Source organism: Solanum lycopersicum, chromosome 6, assembly GCF_036512215.1.
Source record: "Solanum lycopersicum chromosome 6, SLM_r2.1".
In the NCBI taxonomy this organism is placed as follows: domain Eukaryota; kingdom Viridiplantae; phylum Streptophyta; class Magnoliopsida; order Solanales; family Solanaceae; genus Solanum; species Solanum lycopersicum.
Genome location: NC_090805.1, coordinates 41,278,471 through 41,300,801, shown reverse-complemented (window position 1 = coordinate 41,300,801; position 22,331 = coordinate 41,278,471). Strand labels below are relative to the sequence as shown.

The 22,331-nt window shown below is 33.5% G+C and overlaps 2 protein-coding genes and 1 pseudogene across 4 annotated transcripts; 2 read left to right on the top strand and 1 right to left on the bottom strand.

The window, feature by feature from the left end:
- The first annotated feature begins 5,640 nt into the window (after positions 1 to 5,640).
- On the top strand, positions 5,641 to 6,724 carry LOC101250813 (3-isopropylmalate dehydratase small subunit 1). The gene has a single exon (XM_010324594.4). The coding sequence runs from the start codon at positions 5,787 to 5,789 to the stop codon at positions 6,555 to 6,557; it is 771 nt and encodes a 256-aa protein (XP_010322896.1). The 5' UTR covers positions 5,641 to 5,786; the 3' UTR covers positions 6,558 to 6,724.
- Positions 6,725 to 8,812: 2,088 nt separating this feature from the next.
- On the bottom strand, positions 8,813 to 10,067 carry LOC101245959 (serine/threonine-protein kinase ZRK4-like; annotated as a pseudogene).
- A 2,093-nt stretch (positions 10,068 to 12,160) lies between these two features.
- Positions 12,161 to 21,654, top strand: LOC543838 (phosphatidylserine decarboxylase). Of its 3 annotated transcripts, none has more exons than XM_026031305.2 (12): positions 12,161 to 12,501; positions 15,211 to 15,299; positions 15,452 to 15,502; positions 15,611 to 15,676; positions 15,746 to 15,806; positions 15,961 to 16,070; positions 16,175 to 16,428; positions 16,986 to 17,092; positions 17,761 to 17,828; positions 19,152 to 19,229; positions 20,011 to 20,133; positions 20,801 to 20,898. In XM_026031305.2, the coding sequence occupies exons 1-12, from the start codon at positions 12,333 to 12,335 to the stop codon at positions 20,822 to 20,824; spliced, it is 1,200 nt and encodes a 399-aa protein (XP_025887090.1). In that variant the 5' UTR covers positions 12,161 to 12,332; the 3' UTR covers positions 20,825 to 20,898. The 3 variants fall into 3 exon arrangements, with proteins under 3 accessions (XP_025887090.1, XP_019069685.1, NP_001234166.1); NM_001247237.2 differs by lacking the exon at positions 20,801 to 20,898 and adding an exon at positions 21,304 to 21,654 and having other exon boundaries at positions 12,287 to 12,501; XM_019214140.3 differs by lacking the exons at positions 19,152 to 19,229; positions 20,011 to 20,133; positions 20,801 to 20,898 and adding an exon at positions 18,279 to 18,550 and having other exon boundaries at positions 12,185 to 12,501.
- Positions 21,655 to 22,331: the final 677 nt, after the last annotated feature.

Genomic DNA, 22,331 nt, shown 5'->3' with positions numbered 1-22,331 from the left:
ATAAAATGATAATATTTGCCACCATCATAAATATAGAAGGCATTGAATTATATATTATTATTATTATTATTATTATTATAAATTAAATATATTATTAAGTGCATAATATATTTTTTAAATATTTTTAATTATAACATTACTACATTTTAAATTATTTATAGACACATACATTAATAAGATATAATAATAATAATAAAATAACTCCTCATACAACTAGAACTAATCATACCTCATACGTAATAAAATTTGGGAAAAAGGTTTGATATACCCCTCAACTTTGTCATTTGAAGCTGATATACCTTTCGTTATAAAAGTGGCTCATATATGCCCTTACCGTTATACAAACGGTTCATATATACCCCTGCCGTTATAAAATGGCTCACATATACTCTTCATTTAACGCAAGTTAAAAAATTAGTTTTAAATCTATATTTATTACTTCTAATTTTTTTAAAAAAATTATTTAGGGATATATATGATGTTTCTATCAAAGTTCAAGGTATATTTTAATTTTTTTTACACAATTATTTTTTGACTTCTTTTATTATAATTATTTGAGTTTCTTATTCTTATTTTGTTTTTTCTTTCATTCCTTAGTTTAAAGAGAAAAAAAGTTAAACTATTTTTTTTTTGTGTATTGTAATTTAATTTTGTATTCGAAGAAAAAATTTGATTATCTACAATAAGTTTTACAAGAATATTAGTGAAATATAAATAAATTGGATTATCAAAATAATAATTATAAATTAGTTATTGAAACAAAAAAGTCAAAAAAATATGTTTGACGAAAATTAAATTTACTCATATGAGATTATATTTTTTAGAAAAAATAATAAAAATTTAAATTAAAATTATTTTTTTTCATTTCTGTTAGAAAAAAAGGATATAGGGGTATATATGAGCCACCAACTCTAAATGATAGAGGGTATATGTACCCTTTTCCCATAAAATTTTTCAATAAAAGACCAACTTAAATTTTGACTAAAGTGTTTTAGTGGTGGGTCCCGTTTTACCACTCCGAGTGACTCTCTCACATGGCGTTCATTTTTTTAAAATTCCCTCGGTTCCATATTCCTCTCTTTTTAAACTTTCATTTTTATTTATATTTGTGTTTTTTATTGTTACTTGTATAATTGGTAATTTGATCAGTTTTTCCTTTCCTATTAATCATTTCTGCCCCTCAACTAAAACATAATTATTCCTTCTATCCCAGAAAAAATTCTTTTCACAACTTGAAGATCTCATGCATTTTCATAATGATAATTGTAAGGGTTTATACTACGATGTCAATTAATTTGAAAATTTATTGATTTTGAATTTTAAATATATCTTTTAATAGTGTTTAGAGATTCTAATAGTTAAACGTAATATATATATATATATATATATGAACATGTCAGTAAATTTTTACCTTATTTAGTGACAAATTTGAAACTCATACTATAAATTTATTGTTACACGTTGGTGCATCTATTTTTGAAGGTGTGAAATATGGTTTATATTTGGAATTTACGCAAATTTATTAGGAACCTTCATGGAAGTTGTTTCACCGATAAAACATTTATTTAGTTAATATACTCCCTTTGTTTTACAAAAGATGGTGTAGTCTAATTTGATCACGTAGTTCTAAATTAAAGTTATGTCAAACATACAAAATTAACTTTAATTCTTGTGGCCTTAAACATGTCAGGTGAAAAGTTGTTATTATAAAAAAAAAATTATTTCTTTTAAATAGATTAAAAAAAAAAAGGTCAATCTTTTTAAAAACGAATGACTAACAGAGTATTGCACATTTTTATTAGGCTATCGCTTTCAATTTGACTTGTATGATCAATATTGTATGTGACGTAATTCTTTACGTCCGTTATTACTTGGACACGTAGGATCTGAGATGTATTTCAACAAATCGTCTATTCCACATTTTGTCAATTCAATTCACTATCCAACTCTAACATCTGGAGCCACTTCAACAATTCTCCTTTCTCTATTTATATATAAAATAACTAGATAATTTAAAGTTCGTGGTGCGGATTTAATATAATTAAAAATTTAATAACGGGTTTGATATTACGGTATTTTATATATTTATAATAGTAATTGAAATTAATTTTCAAATTATAAAATTTATTTTTTAACATTTTCAAATAAACATGATAAATAATAATAATAAAATATTAGATGTTTTGTGATTATTTCAATATCATATCAAATATATATATTCGAATTAAATAATTAATTTAATGACATTCTTTTTCAATTTTATTTGAAAATCATTCAAGAAAATATATTAAAATTATGAGTCTCAGTATATTAAAAAATTTTCGTACCAATCCATCTGTAGATTAATTTTGAGTACACTTATAAATTTATTTTTTTAGGTGTTTAACAAACAAAAACATTAACCTACTTGATATAAATTTGAATGAATCATCTCATCCTTTACAAAATGATATAAGGATAATAAAAATTTATAACTTTATATTTTGTCATTATATTCATTAAAATCAGGAGAACAATTTAGTATAGTAAGAAAGAACTTTTTTAAAAACTAATTTATATACCTGATGGATAAATGTTTTACCTCAAATAATGAGAATTTAAAAATATTAACAAAAGTTAATATCATATAAATTGCAATAAATTAACGTGAAGTCTTAAAATAATAATTTATATAACTTGCTTAAAATGATTTTAACGGATGATAAAATAATAGTAATAAATAAATATATGTTTCTCAATTAATTAGATAATGACATATATATTTTGGGATTATTCATAAAAGAGAAAATGCACAAGTACATCTCAATCTTTGTCTGAAATTTCATAGACACACTTATACTATACTAAGATCCTATTACCCCTGAACTTATTTTATAAGTAATTTTCTACCTCTTTTCGGCCTACGTGACACTAGCTTGAAAAAAGAAGTCAAACAACATTGGACCCACAAGATAGTATCACGTAGGCCGAAAAGGGCTAAAAAAATTATTAATAAAATAAGTTCAGGGGGCTAATAGGACCTTAATATAATATAAGCTAGCGTTTGACCATAGATTTCCAAATATTCTTGGCAAATATTATTTGAGTGAAAATTTGGGTGAAATTTCACCACGTGTTTGGCCATGAAATTTGGGAAATATATTTCACCTTTTTAGAAAAATATGATTTATACACACAAGTTTTAAAAACTATCAAAACTAACTAAAAGTTTGTATTACAAGTCAATTGAATGTTAGTTACAACAATAACAAATAATGTCCATGACACTGAAGCAATGTGGTAATTTGGAGTGAGTGCAACAAAAATTATTCCATACATCGTGAAGTAGATAAAGTACATGACTTTGTTACCTAAAGCCAATTTTTAATAATTTTCATCAACAATCATATCATTATTTAATATTCACTAAATATTTCATCACTATTTTGGTGTTCACGCAAAAAATGATGTAATACAACGCAAGCAAATACTAGAGAGGGTGTTTTTGTAAAAGATAAAAGATTGGGATAAAATTTTAATTTTTAAAATATCCCAAATAATGATATTTGGCCCAAATACTAGAAAAAACTAGTATTTGGAAATTTGGGATATTTGCCAAATAATGACAAATTGTATGGACAAACATTATTTGCCAAATTTTGTCAAATATTATTTGGAAAATTTATGGCCAAACGGGCCCTAAGTGTGTCTCTGAGATTCCAGGCATAGGTTGAGGGGGTACTTGTACAATTTGCGTCAAATATACAAATACATATGTATAATATACAAGTATCTAATCAGTATACATATACAATTCACCTCTCTCCCACTCTCTCGCTCGCCTCTCTCCTCCCTCTCCCAATCTCGCTTGTCTCTCTCCTTTCTCTCCCAATCTTGCTTGCTTTTTATACAAATGCATATAATAATACACAATTATCTAACCAATATACATATGCAATTCACCTCTCTCCCACTCTGCCCTTTCTCGCTCGTCGCTCTCCCAATCTCGCTCGCCTCTCTCCCGATCTCGCTTGCTATATATACAAATACATATGTATAATATACAATTATCTAATAAATATACATATACAATTCACCTTTCTCGCACTTTTTCCCTCTCTCTCTCCTCTCTTCTCTCTCTCAATCTCGCTCGCCTCTCTCCTCCCTAAAACATTTAGTTACGAATTGTAATTATCAAGTTATAGCTATAGAGAGTAATTAAGCTGTTTTTAGTGGCTACATCTGAAAGTTCCCCTTATTATATTCTATTATATTTGTATTATTAGTATTTTGTTAGTCACATCGATATCAAATTGATTTGCAATTCTACTATACAACTCAGAAAAAAACTTATTCGAACCGAGTGTTTTGCACCAAATGAATTCAATTTTCATTATTATACAAACTCATTATATGTTGCATTTTCCTTAAAGACAATCTCCTTAATAGTATAATTAACGTAACAATTTCCATCTTTCCATTTGTCGGAATGCATAATCTAAATATCAAGAAGACATGTCTGTACTTGAAAAATAAATAGAACATATTTATATACACACAAATACAGACCAGTTTTATCAAAAGACATATAAATCACTCTTTGAAATTCAACAATTTCAAAAAGGTAAAAAAATCAAAATTATGTATACGTTTATATATTATATAGCAAATCTACAACCAACAACAAATTCAAATTAGAATAAAATTTTGTTATTCGATTCCAAATGAAATTGTACATAACTGTACGTACTGATCAATGAACGTTTTTCATACTATTATCACAATATACAATCCAAACAATCTTTGAATATCATAATATACTTTCAAAACACGAATTCAAGAAAAAAATCAGCTGACAAAAGAATCCATTTCATCTTACTTTGAGCATTTAAAACAACGAATTCAATAAACAAAATACTCTTTATGAAATTCTCTTACTTTTTTGCACCGTCCCAGATATTAAATATAACAAATTACCTAAATATACAATTTTTATTTTATCGTATGCTCTAAAATTTTCTACCATTCAAAAGTACCTATTTTCTCATATTCTCGTATACATTACTTTATGTGATGTATCAATCGGATACATCAATTTACGCGATGTATCGAGACATATGCAATGTATTAAGTCGTTAAGTGATGTATCCAAACTGCTATATAATGTATCGAGACGTTGGTGGATGTATTCAAAATTGAAACAAGATGTATTAGAACGTTTTGGATTGTATCTGGATTCCACCAAATTTTAGGATGGAAAACATACATAAATATATTATAAATAAAAAATATTTATCATTTATAGCAATGTCATATTTTTTCACTTTTATCACTTTTAATTTATATTACAAAAAATAATTTGTTATTCAAATATAATACAAGTTTTATTTATGGATAATACACTTATCACATATTTTAATACACTTATAATACAATGTGTCAACTTCTTACTGAACAAGCATAATATATTTTATAAAAATAGTTATAATACATATATATTGCATATTTAATTCACTTTTAATATATATTAGAAATTTAACATAATATTGCTATAATTGATAATAAATAAAAAATATTATTAAAATTAGTAATTATTTAGTAAAAGAAGTTTATCAAAGTAATTTTTCAAAAGTAGTCGCACTGGTCCAATAATATTGGCAGCTCTCTTGCTAATCTGATCTAATTGTAAGCCCAATAGCTAAAAAAATTCTAAGGCCCAATATATAGCTAATAAGATGTCTGCCCACGTTTTAGTACACTGTTTTCAACGAAAAATTAGCATTCTCCGCCACTCCGAGCTTTAATCAATGGCGGCTTCAACAGCTGTTTCCAGTTCCATCACCACCTTCAAATCCTCTTCGTTCCAACCACGCGCCTCCTCTATGAATCCTCTCCCTTCCGTCAAATTCCCATCAATATCCTCCCATAATCCATTAATCTCCCATTCCGTCTCAGCTCCGAAAAACTACACTGTCGCACCTCTCCGTTCCGCCGCCGCCTCTACTACACCGGAAACTACCAAGACTGCCACCACATTTCACGGCCTCTGCTACGTTCTCGGAGACAATATCGACACTGACCAAATCATCCCAGCAGAATACCTAACCCTTGTACCTTCAAATCCAGATGAGTACAAGAAACTCGGGTCGTATGCTCTATGTGGACTTCCCTCATCGTACCAAACCCGTTTCGTCGAACCAGGTGAATTGACGTCAAAGTACTCCATCGTCATAGGTGGTGACAACTTTGGATGCGGATCATCGCGTGAGCACGCGCCGGTTGCTCTGGGGGCAGCTGGTGTATCGGCAGTGGTGGCGGAGTCGTATGCGAGGATCTTTTTCAGGAATTCAGTTTCGACTGGTGAAGTCTATCCGCTTGAATCGGAAAAGAGAATATGTGAGGAGTGTAAGACTGGTGATGTGGTGACCGTTGAAATTGGAGAGAGTAGGTTGATTAATCATACAACTGGAAAAGAGTATAAATTGAAGCCTATTGGTGATGCTGGTCCTGTCATTGAAGCTGGTGGCATTTTCGCTTATGCAAGAAAGGCTGGAATGATTTCTGCACGAGAAGCTTAGTTTTCCAAGTGGTAATTGACTCAGTTCTTTTTAAAGTTTGTACTTTAAAGATTATTATTGCATAATAAATATGGTGTTTGTTGTGTTTTGTTTCAGTATTAATCGATGTATAAACTACATACGAATATAGTTGGGTTGACTCTATATGATCTGGAGGATTATCACAATTTCATTATAATTAGTTTGCTTTTTGTTTGATGACCGAGAACTCTGTCTGGACCAACTTTAGGACCAATCCCAACCTTGGAAATTCGCTGGCAAGGGGTGTCGAACCTGAGACCTCCAACATGGAAGTCCCAAGCTCAAACCACTTGGCCACTCCGAAGGGTATCATTGATTCATTATAATTAGATTGTTTTAATGTGAATGTCAACTTAGCATTGTTTCTCTTTAATCTGGGCATGAGACCGGCTTTGCTTTGCGACATAGGCTGTGTTATGTACTTATGTATTTATCTTTTTTTTTTTTAAAAATAAAATAAAATAAAATGGGCATAGGCTGTGTTATGTACTTATATATTTATCTTCTTTTTTTTAAAAAAAAAATTGGATAGGCTGTGTTATGGTGGCTGCTTTATGATTTGGATAAAAGAATCAGTTGCCCTAAAAGTATGTCTAAATAAAGTTTTGTTATGCCTATGGGTAAATCATTTTTGCAATATGTTTACAGTTTACCACCTACTGACATCTTGTAGTTTTATGAGAACTGAAGAGCTTGCATTTGCTAGATCTTTATGTTATTAAGGTTTAAGTGTTCAATTAGTATCTGGTTTTATGCAAGTAGATACATTCACCCACCTCATTCCCCGCCATCCTTAAATTGTCCCAAGAAAGAACATGGTTTTGAAATGAAGACCCTCGAAGCTACAACTTAGTCCAACAGAAACTTGGGAATGGTTCCTCAAAAGAGATCATATTGTTCTTGGAGCCAATGAAATCATGAAGATTTTGAATCAGGAGTTTATATGACATGAAATTTTGTCGCCTTAGATATGACTTTGCAAAGTTTGCGTAATAATGATGAGCATACATGACGCACGTCGTGGATTGGTTGATCCTTTAAAGGCGATTTTTATCGCGTATCCCAGGATCGAAGTTGAAAATCTTGTGCCTCTTGTCTTCCACTAATTACTTGGTAGTTGTTAGTCACGCACATGTCAATCTAAGATTCTAAATTGTTGGGGTTCAATTTGTATTGCCAGTTCTTGGTTTTATCTCTCTTAGGTTTTTTGTCTTTCACCTTATGCCATGTGAAGTTTCCTCTTTTTGCTTCTTAGTTAAAGCAAGGTTCGTGGACCTGTAATAAGCTATTAGTAATTTAGATCATTTGAGAATTGGCTCCATGGCTTGTCTTGTCTCCAGCTAAAACAAGGAAATTATCCCGAAAGCTTACTCTAATTATTCCAGCGACTGAAATGGTTTATTTCCAGTGGAAGAAGGCAATTTCCTTTTGCTCGTTTCAGTGGATTCTCAAAAACTTTATCATCTACATATATCTATTGTTAAAGCCCCTTCTCCTTTCTCTATAGATTCAATTTTGACTCAAAACCTTCGGAGGGTTTGCAGCATCAGCAAGCTGGTGTTATAGATAAGTCACTAATCTCCCTTCTCTTGAACTAACTTGATATTGTATGCTTGTGATAACAAAGTAGTTTCTTTTAGGAATCAAGAGAAATGCACACTGCTTTTGTGTTAAATTTTGTGAGGCCTAAAAGATGCTGTTTAATTATGTGCCTACCCAGTAGTAATCACCATCTATATAGTAGCTGTATAAACGCTGGGATTAGAGTTGTGGCTTCCGAATAGTCATTGCACTCTCACAATTATTACTACGTGAGCCTCTTAGCATTAAAAAAAAACAACTATGTGAACCTGGCCTAGCTCATGCTAAATTCTCCAGCTTGACTATACAAGACCAATCAATATGTTAAGATCAGAGAATCTGTCTGTTTTCCTAGAAAAAAGGACCTTTAGCATGAGCTGAAAAGTTACAATCCCATCTTAGATTTTAGTTTTAATGGGTCGAATAAGGAACATGTATCCTGTGGTGTTGATTTTACCTTTCTCAGAAAACAACCACCTATATCTTGTGTTTGAAGTATTTGGATTTTGGATACTTGGTTTCGCAAGCACTGAAATGTCTCTTGCCTGATTAACAAGGAAAAGGGTAAACTTCAAGTCGTGGCATAGTCTGAAACTACTAAAAGGTAATTACATGTAAGTTACAAAACTAACATGGTCTCACTTTTTTTTAGTATTCAAACAAAAAGATCAATTAGATTCAATCCAACAACTAAAAACTAAATGGGCAATTTCATTGTCTACAGATCTCATCTATTATTCAACATAAATACGACGGTATAAACAAACTTCTTTTTATACCTCATGTATTAAAACAGATATTTAATTTTGATTAATAGTGAGGGCACGGTAGCAGTTCTCAATCCGGCGTAATTCCTTAGCAACATGAATCATATATGGTCTGGTTTCTCCTTAATTTGTATGTTGTGCATTTCTTGACAACATCCAAGTAGTCTTCCAATTGTTGTCGAATCTCAATACCTTGCTGTTCCAAAAAGGTAGGTCTGCTATATCTATTGCATTACTCTCTTTAATGTAGAGATCAACCAAGGTTGGTGGATTTGGATCTATAAAATTTGTTGTTTCTTCATAATTCTAGAATCCACTCTATCGATAACATTACCTTCATCAATATTGGATTGCATACTATCAAGAGATTCCTTTCCGGTTAATAACTGAAAGAGAAGAACTCCGAAGCTGTATACATCAGTTTTTTGAGTAACAATACCCAGGGAGGCATATTCTGGATCTAAATACCAAAATGTCCCGCACGGTACAGCATCTTGTACCTCCAATTCCCCTGAGGTAATGATATAGACTATGAGAAGTGTATTATTTTGGCAACGCTGTTGTTCTGATCTATCATCACTTTGTGAGGCTTTATATCTCTGTGGATGATGGGTGTAGTAAATTCTGTATGGAGAAAAACAACTGTAGAAGCAACCTCATTGGCAATTCGTAATCTCTTTCCCCAAGATAATGATCTTTCAGTCTTATGATCACCCTCTCTGAAAAGTAGATCGCAAAGAGTTATAGCCTCAACATATTCATACACCATAACTGCTTCTTCAAATTGTAGACAGCAACCAACAAGTCTCAGCACATTCTTGAGATGACTCATCTGAGCAGTAATTGCTATAGCTCGAAAAGTGTTGAAGAAATTCCTAAAATAATTAGGGAAAAACCTTACGAAAACGAGGCGTTTGTCCATTGATCCTGCAACCATACGTCCATCGAAAATCTCCAATTCGTTTTGAGAGTGACTAATTGCATTGTCGATCTCAGAGGCAGTGAAGTATCGGATAGGAATTCTGCAATTTCCGTTGCATAAAGCAAGAAGCTTCTCTAGCACTGCACTTCCATTTTGTAAATAATAATCATGTTCATTCTTCCGCCATTCTTCGGATGATGATTGTTTCTTCCTACTGCATTTTTTTTACCCAATAGCTTGTGCTAATTTTGAAGTTAACACTTGATATCTATGGTTGTGCACTAGTTGGATTAGATCCGATATGGAATCACTAGCGGGAATGAATAAGGAAGTTGTGAGGTTTCCTGCCTCTCCATGCGTTGAATTCCACACCTAATCGTGTTTTAATTGAACTGTTTTTGCTAATGTGTGGTGTAAAACTTCTTTTTTTTTTAAACTTTCTTGGGATAAATATTTTTTCCTTCTGTCCTGTTAGAAAAAATTAATATACATTTTAATTTAATTAATATAATTCTACTATTAATCATCATTACTAAAATAGTTTACACTTTTTGAAAATAAAAATAATTATTTTTACTGTAGTATTAGAACTTCAAATTGACCAGTACCTTTTAAAACATTAAAGTAGTCCTATAAGGGGTAGAATTAGAAAAAAAGTGATTTATTATTTCTTGATTGCTTAAATTGATAATTAAAAAAAAATATTCTTTTTTTATGTATTGCTAGTTTGATTTTTGGTTTGTGAATATACTAGATTGATAAGACGTTTATATCAATTTCTTTTATTATTACAATTTAGTTTTTAATTTAACCTAAAAAAATGGTTTTATATATATAATGTTCATAAAATAAATGACATTCTCTCTATTCCTTTTAATTATTATGAGAAGGTATGACACAATCACACAATCTAAGAAAAAATTAATAAAACTGTTGTTTGATGAAAGATTTCTTATTAATTCTTTAATATTTATTAATATATCCTTTAATTTTAGATAATTAATATTAAAGACAGTTGAAAAAAATAATTAATTCAATTTTAATATTTGAATACACAACTAAAATATTTTTAATATATATGATAACAAAAAAGAAACTAAGAGAATAGCAAAAATCACTTTATTTTAGACTTAATTATTTGAATTCCATCTAAAAACTACTAATACATGGTTGAGGGAAAAAAACATAGCAATACAAAAAGCAACCAAAAATCTATTACCAATTTTTTTTTTTTTAGAGAAAAGGATCAAAAATATCGCTCAACTTTGTTTTATTAGTTGACTTTATCCCTGCCATTAAAAGTAAGTTATTTTTTTCCTTGCAGTCGATAAACTTAACAAATATATCCCTCCTTGGACGGAAAGTCCTAAAATTAATTACAATTATCCAATTTTAATTAAATTACCTAATTTTAATCCAATCGACCCAATCTACTCAATAACATAATTTATTTCTTTTACCCAAATTAACTTCATTTTCTCTATCACCACCACCACCAAGCCATCACCCTCTCCTAGCAACTTCATGATGTAGGTGCAGTTCTCTGGCTGGAAGTGGATGAATAGATTAGTCTGTATACCTCACCTAGACTCATCATGTAAGAGGTTCAATGTAATAAACTGTCAGTCAAGCAATTGGCAGAGCAATTAGAATATCAGCTTCGCATTCAAGTATTGTGTGGTGAATTTTGGATGATTGAATATTTAAATGTCACTAAGCAATCCTGAACACACTTGTTTGGCATCACATTGAATATTCGTGCATTTAATATAAGATAAAACATACTCAGATGACATCTTTGGTCAATTCTAATGAACGATAACAAAACCACAACAACTCTTGACCTCTTTCAATCTCTTTACAGAGAAGAAAATGAAACTATAAAAAAAGGGACATGATACTAAAAAAGGGATTCAAACAGGGGCAACATTGGGACTATTATACTGTGAAATTGAAATTGTTGGCTTCTTTTATTCGTTTAGATCTTTGTATAGATCGTTAGAGGAATGCGTTCTCGTATTTTCATATGTCGGCTTGCGTGATTATAATTTTATGAGAGCACTGCTGACTTGGAGGAGGTAGAGTAGGGGAACTGGTTGTGGTTTTAGCGGTGGTGGTGCAGGAGGTCTCGGAGTAGGTGGTGACTTGGTGCTGGTGGAGAAGATAAAGTTGATTTGGGTAAAAAAAATGATTTATGTTATTAAGTGGGTTGATTAAAATTGGATAATTTAATTAAATTCAAATAATTTTAATTAATTTAAGACTTAAAAGTAATCTACATTTAATAACAGTGTAAAGTCAACTGATAAAACAAAATTGTAGGATATTTTTGACCCTTTTTTTTTTTGTACTTCAGAAAAAAATAGACACAGTGAATTTCTATTCCATTAGCCAAAGTTAGCCCTAATAAATTGTTAATTCTTGTGACCAAATAAAAAAAACTCAGCGCAAAATTCAGAAATTTAAACCCTGACAAAGAAGAAGATGAAATTTAGGGCTTCTCAGAGAATTCCTTGCTTCACTTACAATGGACGCTTCAGTCATCTACATGCGCAGCGTTTCCATTTCACTACCTTTCTTCGTAAGGTACAAGCCACTGAAGCTCGAGCTTCGCTTAATCGTGGCGGCAGTAGTAGTAACAGCAGCTCTCAGGGTACAACTCTGTTTTTTACTTCTCTGCTTGAAAAAAATTGTATATGGAACTTCAGTTGAGTTGCATTTTAGTTCAGAATCATTTATACTGTTAATGGTGAGAACATAGTGCAATATATTTTGTTACAACTAATAATACTTCTCATTCGGAATATCTAAGTTCTCATTCTATAGGTAAATTTCTGGCTGATTTATTAAGTTGTATCTGGTGGAACAGTGAAGGTGCGTCCAAGCTTGCTTAGATACCACCACCAACAACAAATGATGTGTGATGTCATACGTGGGATATGAGGAGGGTAGAGTGTACACAAACAATAGTGAGGTTTTTTCCAATTGACTCAGACTCAAAGAGCTATAAAGGTAGTAGCAACAAGTAGAAACATCAAGAAGATAATAATATAATCAAGGCTTAAGGAACAACATGTACTAATAGAAATGTGAAAATAATGAAAAAGAAAAATAATACTAATACATAGAGAAGGAAAAGAAATCTGTCCGATTATCTACTAACCTCTACCCTAATTTTCAACCTCCTTGCCTTCCTATCGAGGGGAATATCTTCGGTGAGCTAAAGTTGTGTCGCATCATGCTTAATTACCTCACAACAATACTTATTTGACCTATCTCTACCCCTCCTCAAGTCCACAACGACCAACCTCTCTTACCTTCTTACAGGGGCATATGCACATCTCGTCTTCAGATGTTCAAACCATCTCAACCTCACTTTTTGTATCTTGTTCTCCGAGGTCATTTGCACCTTGACCCGAATATCTACATTTCTAATCATTGTCTTTCTATATATACTCACACATCCTCCTCAACATTCTCATCTCTGTCACTCTCATCTCTGGACATGAGAATTTATGATCAGCCAATACTCCATCATATATAACATAGTCGGTCTAACCACTACCCTATAGAACTTACCTTTATGTGTAGGTAGTACATTCTTATCTCACCAAACACCAGATGTGAGCCTCTATTTAATCTACCTCACCCCAATACAATGTGTGACACCTTGTCAATCTCCATATTACCTTACACTACAAGTATTAAGTTTTTGGTCCTGTTCAACTTGAAACCTTTTGACCCAAGGTTTGTCACCAAACCTCAAGGCTTACTGTTCATGAGGATGGCAAGATAGATAAATTGGTAAGACCAAAAATTAAGATAAGATGGTTGAGATGGAGGAGCACTATGAGATTCTATGTTATACCATAGTATCTACCAAAGTGAAAAGCAAAATTTTAGAGAACAGTTGTATGATCAACAATGTTAAAGAGGATACACATTATTTGTTTTTATTAGAACTTTTACTTATATGAAGAAAAGATGGCTTGGACAATAAGTGCTTGTTTAAGAATGAACAACAAGAGACTTGGGCGTGGGCGTGTGGCCTAGTGATCAATAAAGTGGTTGATAATCCTAAGGTCTATGGTTCAAAACTCAATGGAGACAAAAAACACTAGGAGTCTTCCTATTTGTCCTAACCTTGGTGGATAGAGTTGATCGATACCTGTTGCTGGTGAGAGGTGCCAGGTATCACGTGGAATCAGTCAAGGTGTGCAAAAGTTGGCCCGACAACACGGTCATAAAAAAAAAGAACGAGCAGCAGGTGTGATAGACTAATTGAAGATACCTTACCGTTCCATACTTGTGCTCTTGATTTTAAACTTATACTACTAAGAATTGTTGTGTGTCAACTAGTAGAATTATGTTTATCATTTGAGTACGCTTCTTGGTCAAAGTTAACATTCAAAGTTGGAAACTAGATTCTAATGGAAGGTCAATACTCCTAAAATACTCAGGTGAATATTCTATTTGGATTCAGGAGAAATTTTACCAACGTGAAGTGTTGTGTTAAATAAACTCAATGGATTGGAATGAAGTTGGTATAAAATATTGTCTTGTGGCTTAACCATATTGGTATATGAATTAGCACATAAATAAAACAGAGCACAACGACTGATGTGGCAAATTCCAAACTAACTCTAGTGAAAGTGGAATTGATAGCTGGAGTGAGCTGCACCTTCTTTGCTTTTCCTTTCTTCTTTTTGTAGTTTTTTGTTTATTAATGGCCTTATATATAAAGCTTGTGTCTTGTGAAAATAGGTCTTAGGACTAACTCACACCCCAAAAGCTAGCTCAAAGGGACGAGGATTGCCAAGCCTTACAAGGAGTTCATCCATCTCATTAACCATCGATGTGGACTTTTGTCATTCTTTAACATCTCACCTCACGCCCAGTGCTTGATTTTTGTCATTCTTTAACACCCATTCTCACGCTCAGTGCTAGCATCTGGTGCGTGGACAATTTTGATTTTGGGGATCTGAACATTGGGTGAGAAGGGCCCTGCTCTGATGCCATGTGAAAATAGGTCTTAGGCCTAACTCACACCGCAAAAGCTAGCTCAAAGGGAGGAGAATTGCCGAAGCCTTATAAGGAGTCCACCCATCTCATTAACCACCAATGTGGGACTATTGTCATTCTTTAACATGTCTGATGGTGATTTTCGTGATTATATTTTACATGTCCAAAACAGCTATTGTTAACTGCTGAAAATTCAGTTTGGTTCTTGGTTCCTTGCATTTTTAGAACTATGTATAATACTCAATATTACTTGATAGTGCTTAATCGTGTTACTTATTCACCTGCTACAATATTATCATTTGGCACAGCAGCTGAAATTTGACGGCTCTGGTTTATGCAGGTAACACTCTTTTGTTGCCTGGTGCAACAGTCGCAACTATAGTTATGCTTGGTCTTCTCCATGCTCGACGTCTCTATGATGATCAGAAGGTATTTTTCTAACTCATAAACCTAGTGAAATAGGTGAACTATATTGGGGCTCTCTTTCGGTTTCTGTGAAATCAGATGACATTGAAAAAGATGAAATCAGATTAAGATATGTTCTCTCCCATGGAGCGGTCCTAACTCTCTTTGAGTCGCAGATTGAAGACGCAAGAGAGAAAGGAATTTTAGAATTCCAGCCTGATGTAAAGGTAAGAATTCACTTCTTTCCTATGCTATTGATCTTTTAGCTTACCACATTATTCTATGTAGTTTTCCATGTTGAACTTACTGGAAATAATTTGCCTTCTCAATTGTAGGCTACTTTCATGAGATTACTTCCTCTACGCTCCATCTCTAGATTCTGGGGTACCTTGACCAATGTGGTAAGTCTCTATCAATTTTAAATAACAGAAGATTCAGCAAAAACTTGACTCCATGCTCTGTTCGTCCAGGAACTCCCGATGTGGCTGCGCCCTTCTGTGTATAAAGGATGGGCTAGAGCATTTCATTCAAGTAAACAGTCTTTCTAGTTTCTACTTCGTGATGCTTTGAGTGTTCTTCTTACATCTTGATGCTTTAGATATTTGTAGTTCTTCTGTGACACAGTGCAAATAAAACTAAACTTTTGGCGATGCCAATATTTATAAAACTCGGTTTTTGAATCCAGACTTGGAAGAAGTAGCACTGCCTTTGGAAGAATATGCATCTTTACGGGAGTTCTTTGTCAGAAGATTGAAAGAGGGTACCCGACCTATTGATCCGGATCCCTGTTGTCTGGTAACTGGTAACCAGCTCCTAGTTATCTGCTGATTCTCTTGATGTTTCAAAATATTGCAGATTATCAAATTTGCTGATCTTTCTGAGTTGGTATGTGGTTGTAGATTAGTCCAGTTGATGGAACTGTTCTACAATTCGGAGAGTTGAAAGAAGTTGGGGCTATGATTGAGCAAGTCAAAGGATTTTCTTATTCTGTTTCTTCGCTTCTTGGTGCCAGCTCCCTCCTTCCCATGAATGTGGTTGATGACAACACAAATCAAGATGGTGGGCAAGAAGGTTCTATGGATGATACGAATCAGAAGTCCTGGTGGAGAGTTTCATTGGCTTCTCCTAAAGTTCGAGATCCTGCACCAGCACGGTAACCACAGGAATGTTAACCGTGTAATATGCTGATATCTACATTGTACTATAACATATAAACGCTTCAAATGTATTATCAAAATGTCTGTTTCCACTTGTTGATGCATAGACTATTTAGTTGATAAAATAGGCTATTTAGTATCTTTAGCTGCCATGGTACTTGTTGAACTGCTCTGGGATCCTTCTTCCATATTATTTTTTGTCTAAAAACATAACTCTTTCTTGTACTTTTTTAGAACTGTATATTTATATTCTTTAACCATTCTTGGATAACGTACTTATCCAAATATCATAATAATCTTCTAATGGAAATGAGCAGCTATAATACTAGACATATCCAACAAAAGAAAAGTGCATCTATACTACTGCACAAATTATAACCAGTATGTCTAGTTAGCAGGTGCCTAATAATTTGTAGTAGTTAGTCATCAGCTGAACCTTTATTCTTTTCTCCTTTTAGATTTTCTACTTTTTGTTCGCGTTGGATTGTAATTGCTTGATGATAAACGAGAGACTGCTACTTAAATTTTAAAACTGAAAATTAACTTATTGCAGCCCAATGAAAGGTCTCTTTTACTGTGTGATTTACTTGAGTCCTGGAGATTATCATCGCATACACTCACCAGCTGATTGGAATGTTCTTGGCCGTCGACATTTCTCTGGTAAGTCCTTGCATTTGCATCCATAGGTTAAGAGGAGTTCATCCATCATAGTAGGCTTTCATTGTCCATGTTGTTTTCTGTTTACCTATCCCTGATCACTTCACCTAGCCCCCTCTACCCACCCTCCCCAAATGGTCAAATTACAATGATATGCAAAGGCTACACTCAGAAAGGCTCTTTTGGGGAGTATAATATGTTGATACATCAATATTTATGCTTCAACAAATGAGGGGTCAGTGACAAGTATTCTCTCTGTTTTCATGCATCTGCTAACAGTGTTTGATATGATTATGAAAAGGTATTATGTGTCTGACAACTAATATAGAGGACTTTACCATAATAACCATTGTGGTTGTATACAGTCAAGTACTTAACCCGGCTGGAAAATTTATCAAATATTATCAATTTGCAAAACTTAAGGTCTCGTGCGACTGAGTTGGCTGTTACGGAATTTTGTGACTTGTTCTTCTGAATGTCTAATTGGCCAAAATAAATAACTTTCGATCTTTCAAGACACTTCTTTGGGATCATTTTCACTTGGTATCAAAGTACCAGTCCACTTCCAAAGTCACCATCTCCTCCCATTGAAAAAGAAAATCTGATGCATGTAAAGTCTCCTATTCAATTTCCTACCTGCAGTTAATTTATTCGATACATTTGTTTGATAGGTCGTCTCTTTCCCATGAATGAACGAGCTACGAGGACAATAAGAAATTTATATGTGGAGAATGAAAGGGTAAATTCTGGCTACCTTATGCTAAAATTGCGTTCTATTCCCTGATTGTCCTGATATTTTTTAGATGGTGGCTTCTCTATAAGAGGGTGGGTACACAAAGTAATGGTACTAGTAGTTGTTGTTCTTATTGATTTTTTTTTGATGAAGTAAGTTGTTTCATTACCGGCATCAAGAAGATGCAAAGAGTACAAAAGAAGATATGCTAGCTCCGTTACATGACAGCAGTTAAGACACGGGAGCGAGCCACCAATTCAAAAAATCTAGACAAGGCTTAAAACATGACTGTGTCTGGCCTAGAGTTAAAGAGCTAATAAAATCTAAGAAAGCAGTGTAACTATTCACATAAGACGGGTTGGACCAACAAAATAGACTGAACAAACATTTAGCTTTGAGTGAGTGATTATGAGTTGAAATTCCATCATAATACCGTTGATTCCTTTCTGTCCATAGGCACCAATAATTACATGCTGGAATCATTCTCCAGGTGTTCCTGATGGCTCGATCAATTGTCAAGTGGCCCCAACTCACAACAACTTCACTGATAGTTTGAGGCATCACCCAGTTCAAATTGAATAGGGGAAGGAACATATGCCATATGCTTGCAGCCACCGCACAATGCAAGAAAAGATGATTTACTGATTCTGCACTTTCCTGACACAAATAACACCTGCTGACCAGCTGGAAGTTTCTTCTACAAAGATTGTCCACTGTCAAACAATCATTCTTTAATGCCAACCAGCTGAAGCATATTACCTTTGGTGGTAGCTTTGTTTTCCAGATTAGTTTCCATGGCCATAAATCTGTAATATCATTCTGGGCGTGCAACAATTTATGCCCCTTCTTTATAGTGTATTCCTTTGCCTTAGGACCCCAACAGATGATATCCGTAGCTTGCGGATTCATGTTATAACCTTCCAGTCTACCCATTAATTCAACCAGACTGCCAAGCTCCCAATAATTGAAGTTTCTCATGAAAAGTAGATTCCATTGATTGTCCTCTCTGATCTGCGCAATTGTAGTGTCAGGATCACGTGCTATTAGGAAGAGAGTTTGGCAAAGTTCTTTCAAGATGAAATTCCCAAGCCACCTATCTTTCCAGAATCTCATTCAGGCCATTCCCAACTTTGAAAGAATTTGTTGACCAAAATCTTCCCAATATTTGCGTATATGTTTCCATGCCCCTACCCCGTGTGGAGAATTGCTTGCTTAGTACACCAGTGGTTTAGTTCAGTTGTTCTTATTGTTGTTGTTATTGTTTGCAACAGAAGAAAGTTATGCATAAATGTATCATCTCATGGAATGCTTATTTTAACCATTTATCAGGTTGTGCTTGAAGGTAAATGGCAAGAAGGTTTTATGGCAATGGCAGCCGTAGGTGCAACGAATATTGGTTCCATTGAGGTTAGCTACGATACTTGTGCGGTGGCAATACACTAATTTTGTATAACGAAGTGTGCCAGCTGTCTGTTTGGATACAAGTTTCCATTTTTTCCTCTCTAGACTATGTTCTTAGGAAGACTGACACTGGAGCTTTTTCATTATCAAGCTACTCAATTTGGGTAAACTCAGAAGGGGGGTTATTCCTTAATTAGTTGCACAAAAAATTGTCACCAGTCCTCTAGGCTTTTGCACTGTATGTACAATTGGATAGCTAGTGAAAATGTTATGGTTACCTTGTAGTTTCACAAAAAAAATATTCCTTATGGGTTAGTAATGACCTAAATAATTTGTCTATGCAAGTTGTGACATTTGAGTACATTGCCATGGCTATGACTTTTTTGTAGGCACCATGACTATGGAATTTAAAATGTAAAATAGTAAGGACAATTTCGTGAGCTAATTGTAATGCAGAAATAGAAAGATAAAAAATGGATTTGGATGACCAAAACAACAGGATAGGGATCAGCTTTTGTTTGGTCATGCAGTGTCACCAAGCTTGCCATTAGAAACCCTGGTAGTAACCAGGCTAGCTAAGCCCAACTGACTCATGTTACATGTAACTAATCAACCAAGAGATAATAATGAGTGTGGAAAACTCATAGGAAATCACAATTAGCTCATTGAAGACGAATCCACCAATAGTATGGATGAAGAACATGATAGATACCCATTGCAGATCCCACCACGGCCTTCTGCCTTCATTTGGTTCTAGTTGACTCAGTACTGTTTTCTGATGTTTCAGCTTTTCATTGAACCAACCCTGCGAACAAATAGACCATGGAAGAAGCTGCTACATCCAGAACCTCCTGAAGAACAGGTATACGAACCTAGAGGCACTGGTGTTTTGCTGAAGAAAGGAGATGAGGTATGATCCTTAAGTCTTGACGTTGTTTATGAACAGAAAAATGCATGCAACATTTCAATTTTGTGGCATCTTTGAGTATGCAAACTATCATGATAAAATCAAATTAATGGCAAGTTGATGATGTTTTTTGCATGAGAAAATCCTATTTTTGCAATGAACAGCAAAAATCTGTTCTTTCTTTTATATCATATGGTTTGTACTGCTCGTGAACAGACATGGTGTTGCAAGGATTTGTCGTTTGACTATTAGGCTTGTAATGCAGATAGCACCAAACTAGATTAATGATCTCCTCCTCTCTCTTTTTTCTTTTTAAAAATTAAATTTCCTCCTTTTTAATAAGATTTGTAACTTATATATATTACGTACAACTAGTTGACTGCCATTTCTTCATCTTCAACATTTTCTTGGTTGAGCTATCATGTGCATGCGTAGTTAATTTCAAAAAGTAATATAAACAGGAACAATTGACTGACTAGAAAATGAGGAGAGTTGAACTTCTCTGGAGGACTTGTAGGGTCTTGCTAGCTAGAACAATTGTGGCACTAGCCAAGAAATTCATTTTGAAGGCATAGAAAATAGTGTATATTTATATGTTAATACCTTGTTGTCAAAATAATAGCATGTCAAAATATCTTACTGAGAGGCCTTATATCTTACTGGAAGCAAGTGTCCTTGCAAAAGACAGAATTAGATGGAGAATTATCGCTGCTTCAATATGATGGGCAATCTGGAAAGAGAAATTCCAGATGTTTAGAAGGCATAGAAAATAGGTGCATGACGTTAAACTTAACTGCATTTTGTTGTTATGTCATTGGTGTAATCAATTTTACTCATGTCTCTATAGTTGATGTTTTAGATTCAATATAAAAATAGAGTAATGGAGTCTGGAGTGAATATGCATATAAGGTTTGAGTACAACCCATGTACTTTTGTGATATAATACAAAGTTACCAAGTTAAAAAAAATATATCTTACAATAAGGTTCTCTCGTTTGTTGATCCGATGAGAATTAACAAGCAATAGAGCAATGTGGTGATATTTAGGGATAGATAATTAATTTTCTGCTCTAATGTTCTGCGAGCCGTGATAGTCCCTTTATCCGTTAGCTTTTTCAATCAAGTAATTCTCTATTCAATATAAATACTCAAGTTTGACCTTCTAACTCTGCAGCTAGCAGCTTTCAATATGGGTTCAACAGTGGTTCTAGTCTTCCAAGCTCCGATCTCACAACCTTCTGCAGATAAAAGCACATCAGCGGAATTCAGTTTTTGTATTAAAAAGAGAGACCGTGTCCGCATGGGAGAGGCCCTGGGCAGGTGGCATGATTCCTAGTTACAATATTTGAATTACAAAATTAAGGGTGGCAAGTTTGTATTATAGAAAAGCCTTCTAGGGAAACACTTCACAGTTATTACTTTTTAGGTAGATTGAGTCTGAAATGGTCTTCATTCTGTTACAATAGTATGAGGCAACTCCATTTTAAGGGTCGTATGAATGAGAACTCAGGTTTTCTTTTGCTCAGAAACTATACCTAGTCAATTTGATAACTTTGGGATATGATGACACAGACATATGCTTGCGGAAACACAGCCCTCTCCTCCTCATGGCCTCGGGGAGCAAGGGTAACAATTTTTTTACCAAGTGTTTGAAAAGAGTTTCATTTAACATCTGTTTCCTTAAGCAGTTTTGAGGGTTCTTTTCCAAATAAAGTTGCTTACAAAATGCTTGAAAATCTTCAAAGGATTACCAGTATATTTTTTCAACGAGTTTGAGGGAAGATTGGGTTATCTTCATAAAATTAACAGAAAAATCACCTTTTGTTTGAAGGCATTATTATTATTTATTTATTTTTAAAGATTTATCCTTCGTTGTATATTTCAAATTTCATTTGCTTTATGGGGTTCTTTGTTATTCAGTCTTCATGATCGTTGCTAACCTTGTTACTAGTAGAAATTATGAAAACTTATTCTTCCTAGATTGAGCTGCTTCATTTTGTAATATTTTTAGTCAAGGATATCGACAACTCTAACTTAACATCATCGAGATATGTTATAAGTTAAATTGTCTATACTAAAACTATGGGTTGGTTTGGATAGGGATTTGGTGATGACCCATTTGATTATTCATCCATCTTGACCAATCTAGAGTTAGTTCAATCGGTCCATTTGCTACCCCTAACTAAAGAGTCCATTAGGTTC

What these genes read in the sequence shown, in the direction of transcription:
- LOC101250813 (XM_010324594.4), top strand. Translation starts at nt 5,787, where the DNA reads ATGGCGGCTTCAACAGCTGTTTCCAGTTCCATCACCACCTTCAAATCC.
- LOC543838 (NM_001247237.2), top strand. Translation starts at nt 12,333, where the DNA reads ATGAAATTTAGGGCTTCTCAGAGAATTCCTTGCTTCACTTACAATGGA. An exon ending in TGGCCGTCGACATTTCTCTG is followed by an intron (nt 17,093 to 17,760) that starts GTAAGTCCTTGC and finishes TTTGTTTGATAG; the next exon opens with GTCGTCTCTTTCCCATGAAT. An exon ending in TATATGTGGAGAATGAAAGG is followed by an intron (nt 17,829 to 19,151) that starts GTAAATTCTGGC and finishes ACCATTTATCAG; the next exon opens with GTTGTGCTTGAAGGTAAATG.